Source organism: Uranotaenia lowii, chromosome 1 (assembly GCF_029784155.1).
Source record: "Uranotaenia lowii strain MFRU-FL chromosome 1, ASM2978415v1, whole genome shotgun sequence".
NCBI classification, from domain to species: Eukaryota; Metazoa; Arthropoda; class Insecta; order Diptera; family Culicidae; genus Uranotaenia; species Uranotaenia lowii.
The window spans coordinates 138441433-138455571 of record NC_073691.1 but is presented as its reverse complement, the minus strand read 5'-3'; the positions used below and the strand labels follow the sequence as shown (position 1 = coordinate 138455571).

The window sequence follows — 14139 nt, the reverse complement described above, 5'->3', positions numbered from 1 at the left end:
ATACATCGAGATGGTTCTGCAACGATTCGGTATGGCTGATTGCAAACCCGTAAGCACACCGCTTGACACAAACGTTCGCTGGACAAAGCTGAACGATGGTGAGGTTATCACCGAACAACCGTTCAAAGAATTGATCGGTTATCTACAATATCTAGCGACATCTGTGCTGTGGTTAACGCACTAAGCAAGTATCAAGCCAGTCCGGCGGATAGGTACAGGCAAGGCCTGAAGCGTATTCTGCGGTACCTTCGAGGTACGACCGATATGGCGTTGGTATTCCTCAGAAATGCGAAATCGAAACCACTCGTCGGATATGCTGATGCAGATTTTGCCAACGACTTCGATGATCGAAGATCTTTATCAGGTTACGCTTACATGATCTTCGGGATTCTTATTTCGTGGTCAACGAAACGTCAGCAGACGGTCAGTCTGTTGTCGACCGAAGCTAAGATTGGAGCCCTTTGCCCTGCGGTCAAGGAAGGTTTGCGGTTAACAAACTTCCTTGGTGAATTGGGTGTGGTTAGCACTTTTTTCACGTTAATGGAGGACATCATCCCTTGCACCCAGTATCTGGAAGAGGCGCGGATTCATCAGCAAATGAAGCATCTGGACGTGAAGTATGTATTCATCAGGGAGATCGTAAGAAGCGGTCAGTGATCCAGAAAGGGTCCTTGTTTTCATTCAGCTAAGCTTAGTTTAGTTTGGTTTACTAAGAAAGAGGCCTACAGCAGTATTTGTGTCAAGTCTTCCGTCTAAATCCTCAAAAGTGTTGAATGCCTGAATGAGCATAGAAAGATGAGAATAATCTCGCAGAAGTGGCTGCGGGGATCCAAATAACTGGAAACCCTTAAGCCTAGTCCACACTAGGAGACGTTTCGTCTCGAGACGGTTTCAGCGTCTCCCATTTTCTTCGGGAGACACTGAGACCGCCTCAGATTTCCAACAACAACAACAGACAACAAAGTTCGTCTCATAACAAAAATCGCAGTTCATGTTGCCTAGTGTAGACTAGGCTTCAGAGTCACTTGTAAAATAAAATCCATCATACGTTCGTTAGAGTTCAAAATATTGCGTTTTAATGACGATACATTCTTTCGATTGAAGCAAATCGGAAAAGTCAACCTTAAGCTCGGTTTTAGAAAATACTCAAAAAAGTTAATCGTTAGAAATCTTTCAAACGTGAGGGAAGTTACCAAGTCATCTAATAAATATCACTATTAGCAGGGAACATTTTAATGTTTAAATGACCCTGTATCAAGAAATATATCCCAAGAACATAGTTTGAATAAAGTGATAGACTCAGAAATAATGACTTCAAATTTCTGTTCAATTGTGTCTATACTTTTAAGCATAAAGTTATGTTTGTGTTTTCAAATTTTGTGTGATTTTAGGGAAAAGGATTATTTTTTTTCCTTTTTTTCAACTTTCTCTTTAAATTTTAATTCAAAGATTCCAAAGTTGAAAGCCATGGTATAACATATCTATTTTAATGTATGTATTTATAGAGAGTGCAGGTAAGCTCTACGACCAAATATGACACAGCTCTAACGAACGGTGAAAGAAAGCATCGTTATCTGTGAGTTTCTATTTCCTGTTCCACATTGACATTGAATGGGGAAGCGCCAGCATGCATCGCTTCCCTCAATGGAGCTGTCAAGTGAAACGAAGCAATTCATTATCTATTTCCGCAGTTCGCAAACTGTCTTTCGAACGTTTTCTTACTTTTTTTACCGAGATGTTCTTGTTTTAATGAGCGCATTGTGAGGGTGTATAAAAATCAGTAGGTACCTTCATGTTAACTTGTTACTTTGCACTTGTCTATTCGGGTAAAGTTTGAGATGGAGGAAAAGTTCGCTTGTATTCATGATTCGTTAAGGTGTCTCATCATAGTTAAAGTTTCTCCTAAAAGCTTCTTTACTCAGAAAAGTTGACGATGAACTTTTTTCTCCAGTAGGTACCTACTGGATGATTTTTAATTGCCAATTTTGAATATCACATTGTAATGAGTGTTTTTTTTATTCTGGTACGGACTTAATGATGGCGTCTTAATAAAAAATAATTACTCAGAAGAAAAAAGGAAAGTAGAAGATGATTGTTAGAGTGTTCATAAATAGAAAATTTGTGTTTAAATGATACTTCAAAAAAAAAAAATAACATAAACAATAATCAGCTGATTTTTCAATCATAATATTCATTCAAAACAGATACAAAAAATTTCGCTGCTTTCAAATACTTACAAGAAAAAAAAATCTCACAACAAAAAGGGTACAAATTGTTAAACGAACGCCTTTAAAAGCTTCAACAAAAGCAAGCAAGAAAACGTGAACTAAGTAAAGCAGGAGTAATTTTGGATGCTCAAATTTGTGCAAATCCCACTCTTTTCGCTCCAAAAAACGATAGCTAGTTGAAACGATGTTCTTTGATTAATCCAATTACCCCTCTTCGAGTCGTTCATTCGAAACCAGGACGCTTTCAGACGGAGAACAATCAGACACGTTCTATCATATTTTATCGCCGCCTGTTTGAATTCTTTTTTTTTCATCGTTATTAAAGCATAAGTGAAACGACGAACAAAAGGATTATGGTGAACAAGATCGATGTGCATTTTTTTTGGATATTCTAATAAACCAAACGACGTCTTTATTTGATTCATAGAAAGAAAATTGAAAAAAAAAGGTTGAACTATCAATTGTCTACCTACGATACTCATTCAACGACATGACAGGATAGATTTGTTGCCCTTATTCTAAGAATTTAAGAAAACATTAAAAAATGATAAATTATGAAGAAGTCGGTATTTTTCCTCTTGTCTTGTTCTCTTTTTGTGACTTTTTGAGTTTTTAACTTTAAGGGACTTTTAAATTATTTTATATTTTGACTTAATAATATTTTTGTAACATAAGTTTCCCCAATCTGTCTCTATCCAATTTTTTCTAATTTTACTTTTTGATTGACAATTTTTATAACCATCTGAGTTACATGCTTTCTGATTTCATGACATTCTGAACTTCTTACTGTATTACTAGCCGACTTTAATTTTTTAATACTTTTCTGACATTCGTTTCTGACTTTTCTACGTTTTGAATTTCTTATTCAGGTAAGTTAGGTCATTCTCTTTTCCTAGCACTTTTTTTTACGAATTTCTGGGCCTTCTTTCTATTTTCTTACTTTGATATATTGAATTTTCTTGTATTTTATCTATGATTTTCTGACTTTTTGATTCGTAGTTCTTCAAAATTCTCCAAGTTTCTTACAATCAGACTTTAATATTTTTGGTATTTTCAGACCTTAGAATTCATGTCTTCTGTACATTTTGATATCCTGACGCTCTGATTTACAGGCCCTTTTTCAATTTTTTGGTTATCTAACTATTCAACTTTATGAATTTCTGATTTTTTGTTATTCTTGGATTTTATCTTTTAAATTTATTGGCTTTCTCACTTTATATTTCTAACTTTCCATGTCACTCTTTATTTTCGGATTTTTTTCAGAGGTTAGGATCTTTTTTTTTTTGGTATTTATGACTAAATAATTTTTTTCTATTTACTCCCTTTTTTTAAATTTTCTATATTTGAATTCCTTTCTTCTCTTTTCTTTGACTTTTCAAGCTTCTGACATTTTTAAATCTAGTTACTACTATTTTCAGAATTTCATTCTTTTTTGTTCCATTTTTCAGCTTTTTATATTTATTTATATTTTTTACTTTGGACTATTTTTTGCTTTTTTACTTTTTCACTGTTTGTATTTTTGTACTTCAAATTTTAAGACTTTTCACATCAGGAATTTTTAATTCTTTTTAAATCTAACATTGTTACATCGTGACCTTCCGCTTTCTAAACTTTTTTGCTTGGGGTTGCAACTGTCATTTTTTTTTGTTTTTCTGACATTCTTGCTTTCTAGCTATCTGAGTTTCTGAAAACTTGACATTTTAATATGTTAAATTTCTGCAATCTAATGTGCTTAGATACTGCATTTCTGTACTCATGTTTTCTAGCTATCAATCTTTTCAACTTTCTGTTTTCCGAATTTTTTAAATTTTATTTTTCAACAATCTTACGTTTTCACTTCTGACGTTTTCAAATGTATGACTTCAAAACATTCAGACTTTCTGGCTTTCTATATTCTTCACATATTTCAGATTTCTCAACTTTCTGAGTTTTTAGTATTGAAATATTCTATTATTCATAAATTTCCTTTTTATGACTGTTCGAATTACAGATTTTCTTACATTCTGGCTATTTTTCTATCTGAATTACTAGATTTTTGACTTCCTGAATTTCCACGTTGCTGACATCCTGACTATTTTCTTTTTTTTTTCAGGCTCACTAGGCTTTCTGACTTACCGTCAACTGGGGCATCAACTTTCATGGCTTCTAAAAACTTAATGTCCACAGATAATCAAAAACTTTAAAGTTGATGGTACATGAAATTGACGTAGTTGGAAAAATTATTGGTTTCACCAGTTATTTTTAATTTTACAAAAAGCGATTTTCACCCTACTAAGAAAAAGGGGTAAATTGCGATAAACTTTGTGTTTAAGTAAAATAAAATAAAATGAAAACTTTTAAAATATTTTAGTTTGTGATATATTTGTGATGTCAAAACGCATATCCCAGCAAACATTTTTGTAGGTATATTTTTACTCCATATAAAAACATTATAGAATGATCGCATGAACGTTGGAAACACAGGATTTATCTGCCAAAGTGGAGGCAATATATGTTCATACATAAATTTCATGTCTTCTAAAGCGACAAAAACTACTTCAATTGGACGTTGTACGACATCTTAATCGTACCTTTCGGAAGAGTGCAAGTCATAGTCGTAGTCATAGTCATAGTCATAGTCTTCAAATCTTGACCAGCGACAATAATCCGCTGTTTCGAAGCTGCGCTGCTGCCATCTGGGGTAGTACGATGTTGCGTGAGCAACATTCTGGGTGATCGATAAATTATAGACGACTTTACATTGCTTCGAGTTGAGTTTTCATGAATCCAAATGACTTTGGAGTTTGTTTCCAATTAAATTTGAATAAATTAGCCTGGTAGGAGAATCAATTCAATCTGATAGTTCCATTTTAAAATAGTCAATCGGTCAGAGAAAACTAACATGTAAATCAATCTTTTCGTCCATTTTCTAAACTTTTCATTTCTTCCAATTATCTTTATTTTTTATCATATCTTTATATTAAACTAGGTATATGCGCTTCTTGTTGGTCTGTTTAAATGAACGATTTTTTTCGTTTGTACTTTAAACTATAGCTATTAGATTTGGTTTAGTTGTGACAATTAATAAATACGTTATATTAAAATTTAAATAGTTTCAGCCTAATACAGTTTTAAAATGTTAAGTTTCAATTTAAAATGATTTACGGCTAGTGGTTGTATAAATTGAGTTTTCAATAAAAAATTCAGATCATGAGGTCCGATAAAAATACAAAACATGATATAACCATTGTACGATGGCAATTGAATAGCATCAAAGTAAACTTAATTTGTGTAGTAATCCAAGGATATAATTTTTTTTCATTTCAACCATCATCAAAAATCCAATTCCGCCTTCCAGCTTTAATATTATTACGCCTGATTGTATGCAGCTACAGAAGGAAACCAATAGCAAAAATTTATGTTTTTTCGAATAAAAAATTCTTGCTACCCAATTGTTGGGTTTTTCCCAAATTTTAAAGGAACGTTAATTGACTACTCTTTTAACAAACTGCAAATGAAAATGTGCATTTGGCTTGAGTTTTCATTCAAAAATATGTGAAATACTCAGAAGAGTTTTTGGAGTGGTAAAAAATTGACCTTTTTTGTTGTCGAATTGCGATGCTTCAAAGCACATACACATTTTTTCCTATAGCTCACAATAATCTCTGAACCTCCTACATCAAATTTGTATCCGTCATTTTCTGAAAATCCTAAGAAAATCAAAGAAAATAATGATTTATTACAAGCTAGTATTTCCACCCGTTTGTTTACATTTTCTTGCACACACACACGACTTGTCAAAAATTAGCTTCGGAATCGCGAATTCCCGCCCGAATAAAAAAATACGGTTACCAAACAGTTACTGTAATAGTATCACAATTATTCAGGATAGCGTAAAAAAACTTTTAGATAATGATAACTGACATCGTAAAAAACATTCCACTAATTGTGAATTCCGAAACGACGGTCTCTTGAATATGGCGTTAAGTTATGTTACTGTTAAGAACTATTAAACCACTTGTATGGAAGAACTGTTCTGCAAGCAGTTGAGATAACGTTCAAAAACCAATCGGGGAAAACGTATTCTGGTCATCAAACTGTTTTCCTTAAAGTAATTTTTAAAGTAATCTGGTAACCAAACATTTCCAGTAAAGGTATAAAACGATTCGACAAAATGTTTCGTCCGAAGGTATGTATACGTTTATTGGAATCATATACGGGAACATGGCACGCACACATGTGCAAATTTGCATTCAGGGTTTTCGGATCATTTTATGAAACCATTTTTATTTGAGTTTTATTTGATTCTATGAATTCGTTTATTGTTGACTTACATGTAAATGTCCATCCGATTGGGTACATATCGGCTACAAATTTAACCGCCCATAATTCTGGTAAGGGGTCGACAACAAAGGTCCGGTCATAGGTGCTGCAAAAGGTTGCTATTGTTGTGCATGCTCAAGCGGGAGCTTTGCTTTCCTTCCCATTTGGGCGATGGATGTGAGCGAAAAATGGACTGGGTAGCAATCGACCTTTAAATTCACCCGTCTGGCATTGCGGATCCATCTGCATGTGACAGAAACCTCCAACGACGATCCCATCCGGCCATAGCGAAAAAGTGCTTGTCCTTCGGATCACGATTGTGCAGAGAACTGAAATTAAAAATTAAGCAGTCAATTAACAATAAGGGGTATAGATTAGACCATTAAAACTTACGGGAGCTTCCGGTAGCTTGCCGACTGCTGGGGGCTGGCTCCTTATCAACCTTCTTCCAGAGATACGGAAAAGTGGTAGTACTATAACCTGCAAAAGGAAATATTTTTCATACAGTAACTGTTGTTTATTCATTTTATCGGAAGAAGTTTTCCGGCAGGTTTACATACCTTGACCGCGCAATCTATCCATGTTTCCATGAATCCAAACGCATGGAAAACAAAGGTTCCTTAACCGGGAGTTAACGGATGTTTCAATAAACATCCGGTGCGTCGATCTGGCACTTACTATTAGATAATTACCACTGCACTGGTGCCATAAGTGACAAAAGGTTGCGCACAGGGCGACTACAGCTGGTTGGGCCATAACCGCCGTCGTTAAATCGGAAGATTAGAAGGAAAATTACCCGATTTACCACAAATCACAAATTTCGCGCGAACAACACAAACAAACTAATCAGTGATGCCAGATTCACCGAATTTTCAAATTTTTATTATTTTTCTGGCCCAATACTTATTTACAATCTATTTAAATATTTGTTTTAATTTCTCTGTGTCATTTGTGATGAATGTAATAGTTTTCAATGTACGAAAATTATGCGTATAAATGTTCTATATGATTTTGAGCGTAAATCCAAAACTTGATCAAGATTTCAAATAGTCGAAATATTTAAGTATAATTGTGAAATTCGTAGTTTATTTCAAAATCAATTCCAATGATCATCACGGTATGATTTTCATATAGCCAAAAACGAAATGACAACATAGAAATCATTACGCGTTCTGATTTTTTTATTTACAAATGAACGTTTTTGAATTCCACTTGGCACCTCTTCTCTGCTTTGACGTGAATGTGTCAAAATGCATGAACGCTTCGGGTAATGGTTCGAGATCAATTTCACGCTTTTTAAAAAATTGAACAGGAATATTCCACATCCATAATTCACGTTATCTGGTAATGTAATTTTTAACATTAATGTGAAAGTACCGTTTTAATCGTTTCAGAGCTAAAGTTTGATGGAATAGTAACGTGTACAGAAATAATCACTATTTCAACAACCGTTGGTGTATCATATTGACTGTTCGAGTTATGATTTTTTCGTATGCGGGCGGTGCTCTCATTGGTCAATATTACTTAATTCCCATCTGATTTTTAGCCATCTGGTAGCACTGCTAGTTGCAGAGAGAACATGGCGATGGTTTTCTCACTTGAAACCAGCGATGCCACATTAAAATCGAAATTTTCAAGCCAGAAAAATCGGTATTCGGTATAAAATTTTCAAAAATCGGTATAAATGCCGATCGAGAGCAGCTTATCCTAGACACGCGCCTGTCACAGCACACGTCCGGGGCTTTACGAAAGACTACTCAGATGATTCCCGGCGAAGAATTCATCCTACACCGACTCAGGTGACTCAACCGCCGACAACGTGAAGTCACCCTACCCGAGAGTATTTCGCGGCGTAAATATTCTTCCCCCTACGAGTTCGACTACGAAAAATGTCATGTCTTATCCCCGCAGCCTCTCTCGTAGGAAGCGCGTTTTACTCAGATACTCCGCGGCGGTAGAGGTATCCTACACAACGATCGCGACGTACCTAAACAGCTCGGCATACGCAGAAGGTATTATTGTCTTATCTTTGTATGCCTTACTGCTAGGATCGGACGCACACTACTCAAATGCCCCCCGCCGAAAGGGCATTCTACTCCTACCGTGGTCCGGTCTTCCTCCTCCCTTTTTGGCTGGCAACCCTAGGCTTTTTGCCCGCCGTGTGCCGAATCGAGAGCAGCTTATCCTAGACTCGCGCCTGTCACAGCACGCGTACGGGTCTTAGACGCTTGCGACTCATGTGAATCCCGACGGTGATGTCATCCTACCCGACTCGAGTGGCTCATCCGACGGCCACGTGAGACCACTCTACCCGAGAGTATTCCGCGACGTGAATACTCTTCCCCCTACGAGTTCAACTGTGGAGATGGTATTGTCTTATCCCCACAGCTTCCGTCGCAGAGGGCGCGTTCGACTCGGATACTCCACGACGGTTACGTTGGAGGTATCCTACACACAGACGCTCGACGTACCAGACAGAAGGTAAAGTCTTACCTTTGTATGCTTTACTGCCAGGGTCGGACGCACACTACTCAGGTGCTCCCCGACGAAGGAGTCACCCTACACCGATCGCGGACTGGTGCTGGTTCCAACTCCTCTGCAGGGCAGTCATGGACCGGGTGAACCCATCGTTGACCACGCGCCAAGTATTGGCGTCCTCACACATCCTCCGCACGATGTTGTCGGCTGTCGTGTCTGGTCCGCAGACGGCATGCATGTTAGCACATACATACCTCTTCGAGCCTTGGACAGTTGAACACTACGTGCTCTGGTGTCTCTTCTATGTCTCCGCAGGTTAGACAGAATGGCGAAGCCACGTGTACAAACCGATGGTGGTACTGCATGAAACATCCGTGACCAGTCAGGAACTGTGTCATGCAAAAGTCCACCTCTCCCTGTCTTCGATCCATCCAGGATCCGATGGGTCCACTGACCACGTTTCGAGCTGTCCCACTGGTGCTGCCAGTTGGACAGCGAGGTCTCTCTGGCATGTTTCCGCACGTCGGGCATGTGCCTGTGCTCGTAGCAGAAGGTATCTTCCTCTAGTAAGACCGAGATGGGCATGACCCCCGCCACAACATCAGCAGCTACCGAGGACACCGTTCGGTATGCGCTGATTACCCGCAGGTTCATCAGCCGCTGCACACTGCAGAGCTTTTGCAGATTACACTGCCTGCTCAAGGCTGCCTTCCAGGCTGCCACTCCGTAATGCAGAATGGACGAGGTCACACTCGCCAGGACCCTCCTTCTGCTGCAGCGAATCGCCGAGTTGTTCGACATGGCCCGTGAGAGGACTGCTGTCGCCATTGCTGCTCTTTTGCAGGCGTAGTCGACGTGGGCCGTGAAGCTCAGCCGATCGTCGATCATCAACCCCAGGTATTTTATCGCACGCTTGGACTCGATTGCGCACAGTCCAACTGCAATCGTCCCTGATTGTGCTGAGATCAGGTTGATGATCAGCACCATCTCGGTCTTGTGGTGAGCCAGACGAAGGCTCTTGGAGCGCATCCAGTTTTCCACCTTCTCGATAGCTACTGTGGTGAGTAGCTGGACTTCCTCTGTTGACGGGCTCGTTGCCAGGAGAACCACATCATCGGCGAATCCCACAAGTCTCACTCCTGTGGGGAGACGCAGTTTCAGCAGTTCGTCGTAGACACTGTTTCACAATACCGGGCCAAGTATCGATCCTTGTGGAACCCTTGCCGAGACTCTCACTGTTTCCAGTCCCTCGCTGGTCATATAGTGTAGTTGGCGGTCACGGAAGTAACACTCCACCATCCTACAGATATACGCCAGAATCCTCATGTTGATGAGCGATGACGCAATCGCTGCCTTACTGTTGAAAGCGTTCTTTACGTCGAGAGTGACCACTGCGCAATACCGGTCTCCTCTCCATTTCTTCAGCCTGGCTTCATCTGTCCTTTCGATAACCTGTCGAATGGCATCCACCGTACTGCGACCTTTCCGAAAACCGAACTGTTTATCGGATAGGCCGTTCGCACCTTCGGTGTAGAGCTGGATCCTGCTCTGTAACACCTTTTCTAGAATCTTGCCAGCAGTGTCCAGGAGACATATCGGGCGATATGCTGATGGTTCACCTGGTGGCTTGCCTGGTTTTGGCAGGAGCACCAATCGCTGCCGCTTCCACACATCTGGGAAGACCCTATCATCCGCGTACTGCTGCAGTGAAGACCGGAACATTTCGGGATGTTCCATGAGCGGAGCCTTCACTGCAACATTAGGGATGCCATCCGGACCCGGAGCTTTGTTCAGCTGAAGGGACTTGGCGATGTCGCGTAGTTCCTCCAGTGAAATCCTCTCCTCTTCGCTCGTATCCCATTCGTATGGGACCCTCGGCCTTGTCACTTCCTCGTGCTGTGGGAACAGCTCGTTGACGATCTCACGCAGTTTTATCCAGGGATGGAAGAAAATCTCTTCTAGCGACTTTTGAGCAGGGAGCGACCAACCCTAGAACACATTTAAATCGCTCCTAGCAAGCGATGCTCTCTGCTCTGTTCCTGTTATGTGGGGAGATCTCCGAGAGTGGTGAGTTACCACAATCTAAAAAAAGTAAGATGAAAAGAAAGTCCTTGTTAAGCACACTCGCAATGCATTCCATTATCCTACATACGGATTATTGTGAGTGGTTGCAACAAAATGCGAATCTCCTAACGTACAGATCCTGACCTAGAAAAGATCGGGATATGTACAACTTGCGATTTTATGGTAATCATAGCGTTACGATTGTTATTTTTGGGAAGATTAAGAGAGTATGCTCTTGCTGTGCTGTGTGGTGATTGGTTGTTGGTTCGGATAAGTAAGCAGCAAAAAGCTATTTGGTGGGTGTGTTTGAGGTTCCAGTTAGTTACGTTAGTTAGTCCGGTTAGTTACAGTTCATTTATTTTCGACAAAATGGAAAAGTGTAATATGACGGATAAAATTAAGCAACTTTTTACGTATGTGTCAGAGACGGGGGAATATCGGTGCACTGTTGTAGAAAATTGTAGCTACCGCCCAAAGTCGGTCATTATTTCGAACTGCCATCGTCATATTCGCGACCAGCATCCAATGGAATACAATGTTTTAAAATTGGGGAAAAGGATTGCTGAAGAAGAAATGGATTCCATTATTAGGCGTAAGCGTATAAAAAATTCGCGTGATTCCGATGAATCTGCGGCAGTACGAGTGTCCAGGAATCAAGTTATGGGGGGACTCGTTAAGTTGGTCACCATCCATGACTGCCCGTTCAACAGTGTCGAATGGGAAGGGGTCAGAGACCTAGTGGATCCTATTTTGGATACATTTAAATTAAAAATAAACCGGCACAGTATTGCCAAAATCATAGACGATACAAGTGAAGCAATGGTGAAAATTATTAAAGAGGAAGTGCAAGGACAATTACTCTCTTTGAAATTTGACTGCACAACTAAAATGAATAAAAGTGTGCTGGGAGTAGGAGTCCAATTTTATAAGGACCTTAAATTGGTAAGCCGATCTCTTGGTAAGTAATTCTTATAGCAGTTTTGAAATCTTTGAAACGCAAAATAGAGAAAATTGACCTAAATCGATAAAAATGATAATATTAATATCATTGAAAAATTTGACTTCATTTACACAAAAAAATGACAACATTTACAAATCTAAAAATCTAACACAACCGACAAAATTGAACTAATCATTAACAATCATTGACAATATTTGCAAAATTGATAAAAATGACAACGTTGATAAAATAGACATATTCAAACATTTATAGAAAAACATTTGACACATTTTAAAAAAATCTGGCCATATTGAAAAAGTCAAACCTAACAATTTCATAAAAATGTATGCAACCTGTAAGATTTAAATATACAGTAAAAAGTAAAAAATTTATAGAATTAAAAAAAATCGAAAAATTTCAGACCTAACCTGAATCCCATAAATTGACAAAACTTATGAAATTTTCAAAATCCACAAAAACTACACAGCGACAAATTTTTTATTTGATAAATTTAAATTTTATTTTGCTTTGCGTTTCATAAAACTTACTTTGAATGACTCGTATAGAGTAGTATTTTTGTGTATCAAAAATAATGGGTGTTGAAAGGTAAAATAAAAAAATACTCAAAAGCAATACTAAAAACTTTGATAATCACATTAAAATACCAGTGCAAAGTTTAATGTTGTAGTTAGAAAATCTGAGAAATTAAAAAATACAAAAAGTTTAAAAACAGCTACTTTTGAAAATCTTTCAAAAATTGTGCGTTTCGTATTTTGAAAATCTAAAGATTCCAAAATATGTCAAATAACGTTAGTTTATGATTAAGCTTGTCAGATTGCCCGGCTTTATCCGGGTTTGCCCGGATATTTGGTGCAAAATTTCGAGAAAGTCCGGTCCGGCCCGGTTGCCCGGATATCGTGAAAAAAGTCCGGATATTGCCCGGATTTTTTCACAATTTTCATAAAGAAAAAAAAAAGAATCAAAGTTTTTGAGTATGTTTCAGAAAAATCGATTAACGGTATGGAAGTTTTCAACGGTTGTTTCAAATAATTTCGCTGATTTACTTTTATAAACCTTTAAATATTTAGGTGTTCCAAAAAGCTTTTGGAAGTCTGCAATTACATAAATAAAATAATAATTTAATTTTTTATGCATTTTTTCTTTGCTTTTATATATATTAACACCTTAATTTTGACCGGTTTTTCCCCGGTTTTTGGATTTGAAAAATTGAAATCCATGCCCGGATTTTGCCAGGTTTTTTTTTTAAATGCCCGGAATTGCTAGGCCCGGATGGGAGTGGGAAAAATTTTGGCAACCTTATTTATGATGCAATTTTTAATAATTTTCTATTGTGTCTTAAAGAATTTTGACGATTCTTAGATTTAGAAGTTAGGTTTCTACACCACTGATTTACACTTTTGTGATCATGATCATAAGCTCAAATATTTTATCTTATGCGCAGTGTTTAGCTTCCAACTTCAGTTTTCTTATGCCCTAAGTATTTTTTTGGTTGTACTCCATTTTCCCGAAAACCTTTGCACAGAATGAAAAATCACTATATTTTCAATCGCCAGAAATCCACTTCCCCAGAATTTTATTTCCCAGAATGCACCATTTACCAGAATAAACAATTTCCCAGAAAATAAAAATAACAAGATTGAACCATTTCCCAGAAAATTTTTCGCCAGAATTGCCATTTCCCAGAAAATTTAATATATTTATCCAAACTGAAATAAAAAAAAATAAAATAGTTTTTTTCCACAAAAATTGGGTTCCCATAATACTATTCTTTTGCGGCAAAGCCGCAACCAACGAAGATGAAGAGGCCGCGGCGGCACAAAGCCGCCGAAGCTCCCAAATCCGAGGTGGCCGCCGACTCGCCGTCGGAGGCCGGGGCTTCCTAGGTCTGCGTAAAAGCTAGGGGTGATCCCTTAGCCTCGTCCGCTACGCGACAGTGTGAAGGACAAAACGCCTTTCAAGTTCGAACGCGCAGCGTGAGGAGTCGGATACCAAAACGGTTTTTTAAAGGACCATGGTAGCACAATATTGGTTCTAAAGTAAATTTAGTTGGAAAATTTCAAACCTGTAGTTTCATTTTATAAAATCATTTTGAAAAAATAAATTTCG

The 14139-nt window shown here is 38.2% G+C and overlaps 2 protein-coding genes across 4 annotated transcripts in view; both read right to left on the bottom strand.

The window, feature by feature from the left end:
- LOC129740259 (dopamine receptor 1) overlaps positions 1 to 14139 on the bottom strand; it is a 708993-nt gene that overhangs the window by 257186 nt on the left and 437668 nt on the right. The gene's annotated exons all lie outside the window — the stretch shown is intronic.
- LOC129740261 (uncharacterized) lies at positions 6169 to 7391 on the bottom strand. The gene is made up of 3 exons (XM_055731871.1): positions 7091 to 7391; positions 6924 to 7010; positions 6169 to 6859 (listed from the first exon to the last, which is right to left on the bottom strand). Exons 1-3 carry the CDS (start codon positions 7284 to 7286, stop codon positions 6666 to 6668), a joined length of 477 nt encoding a protein of 158 aa, XP_055587846.1. The 5' UTR covers positions 7287 to 7391; the 3' UTR covers positions 6169 to 6665.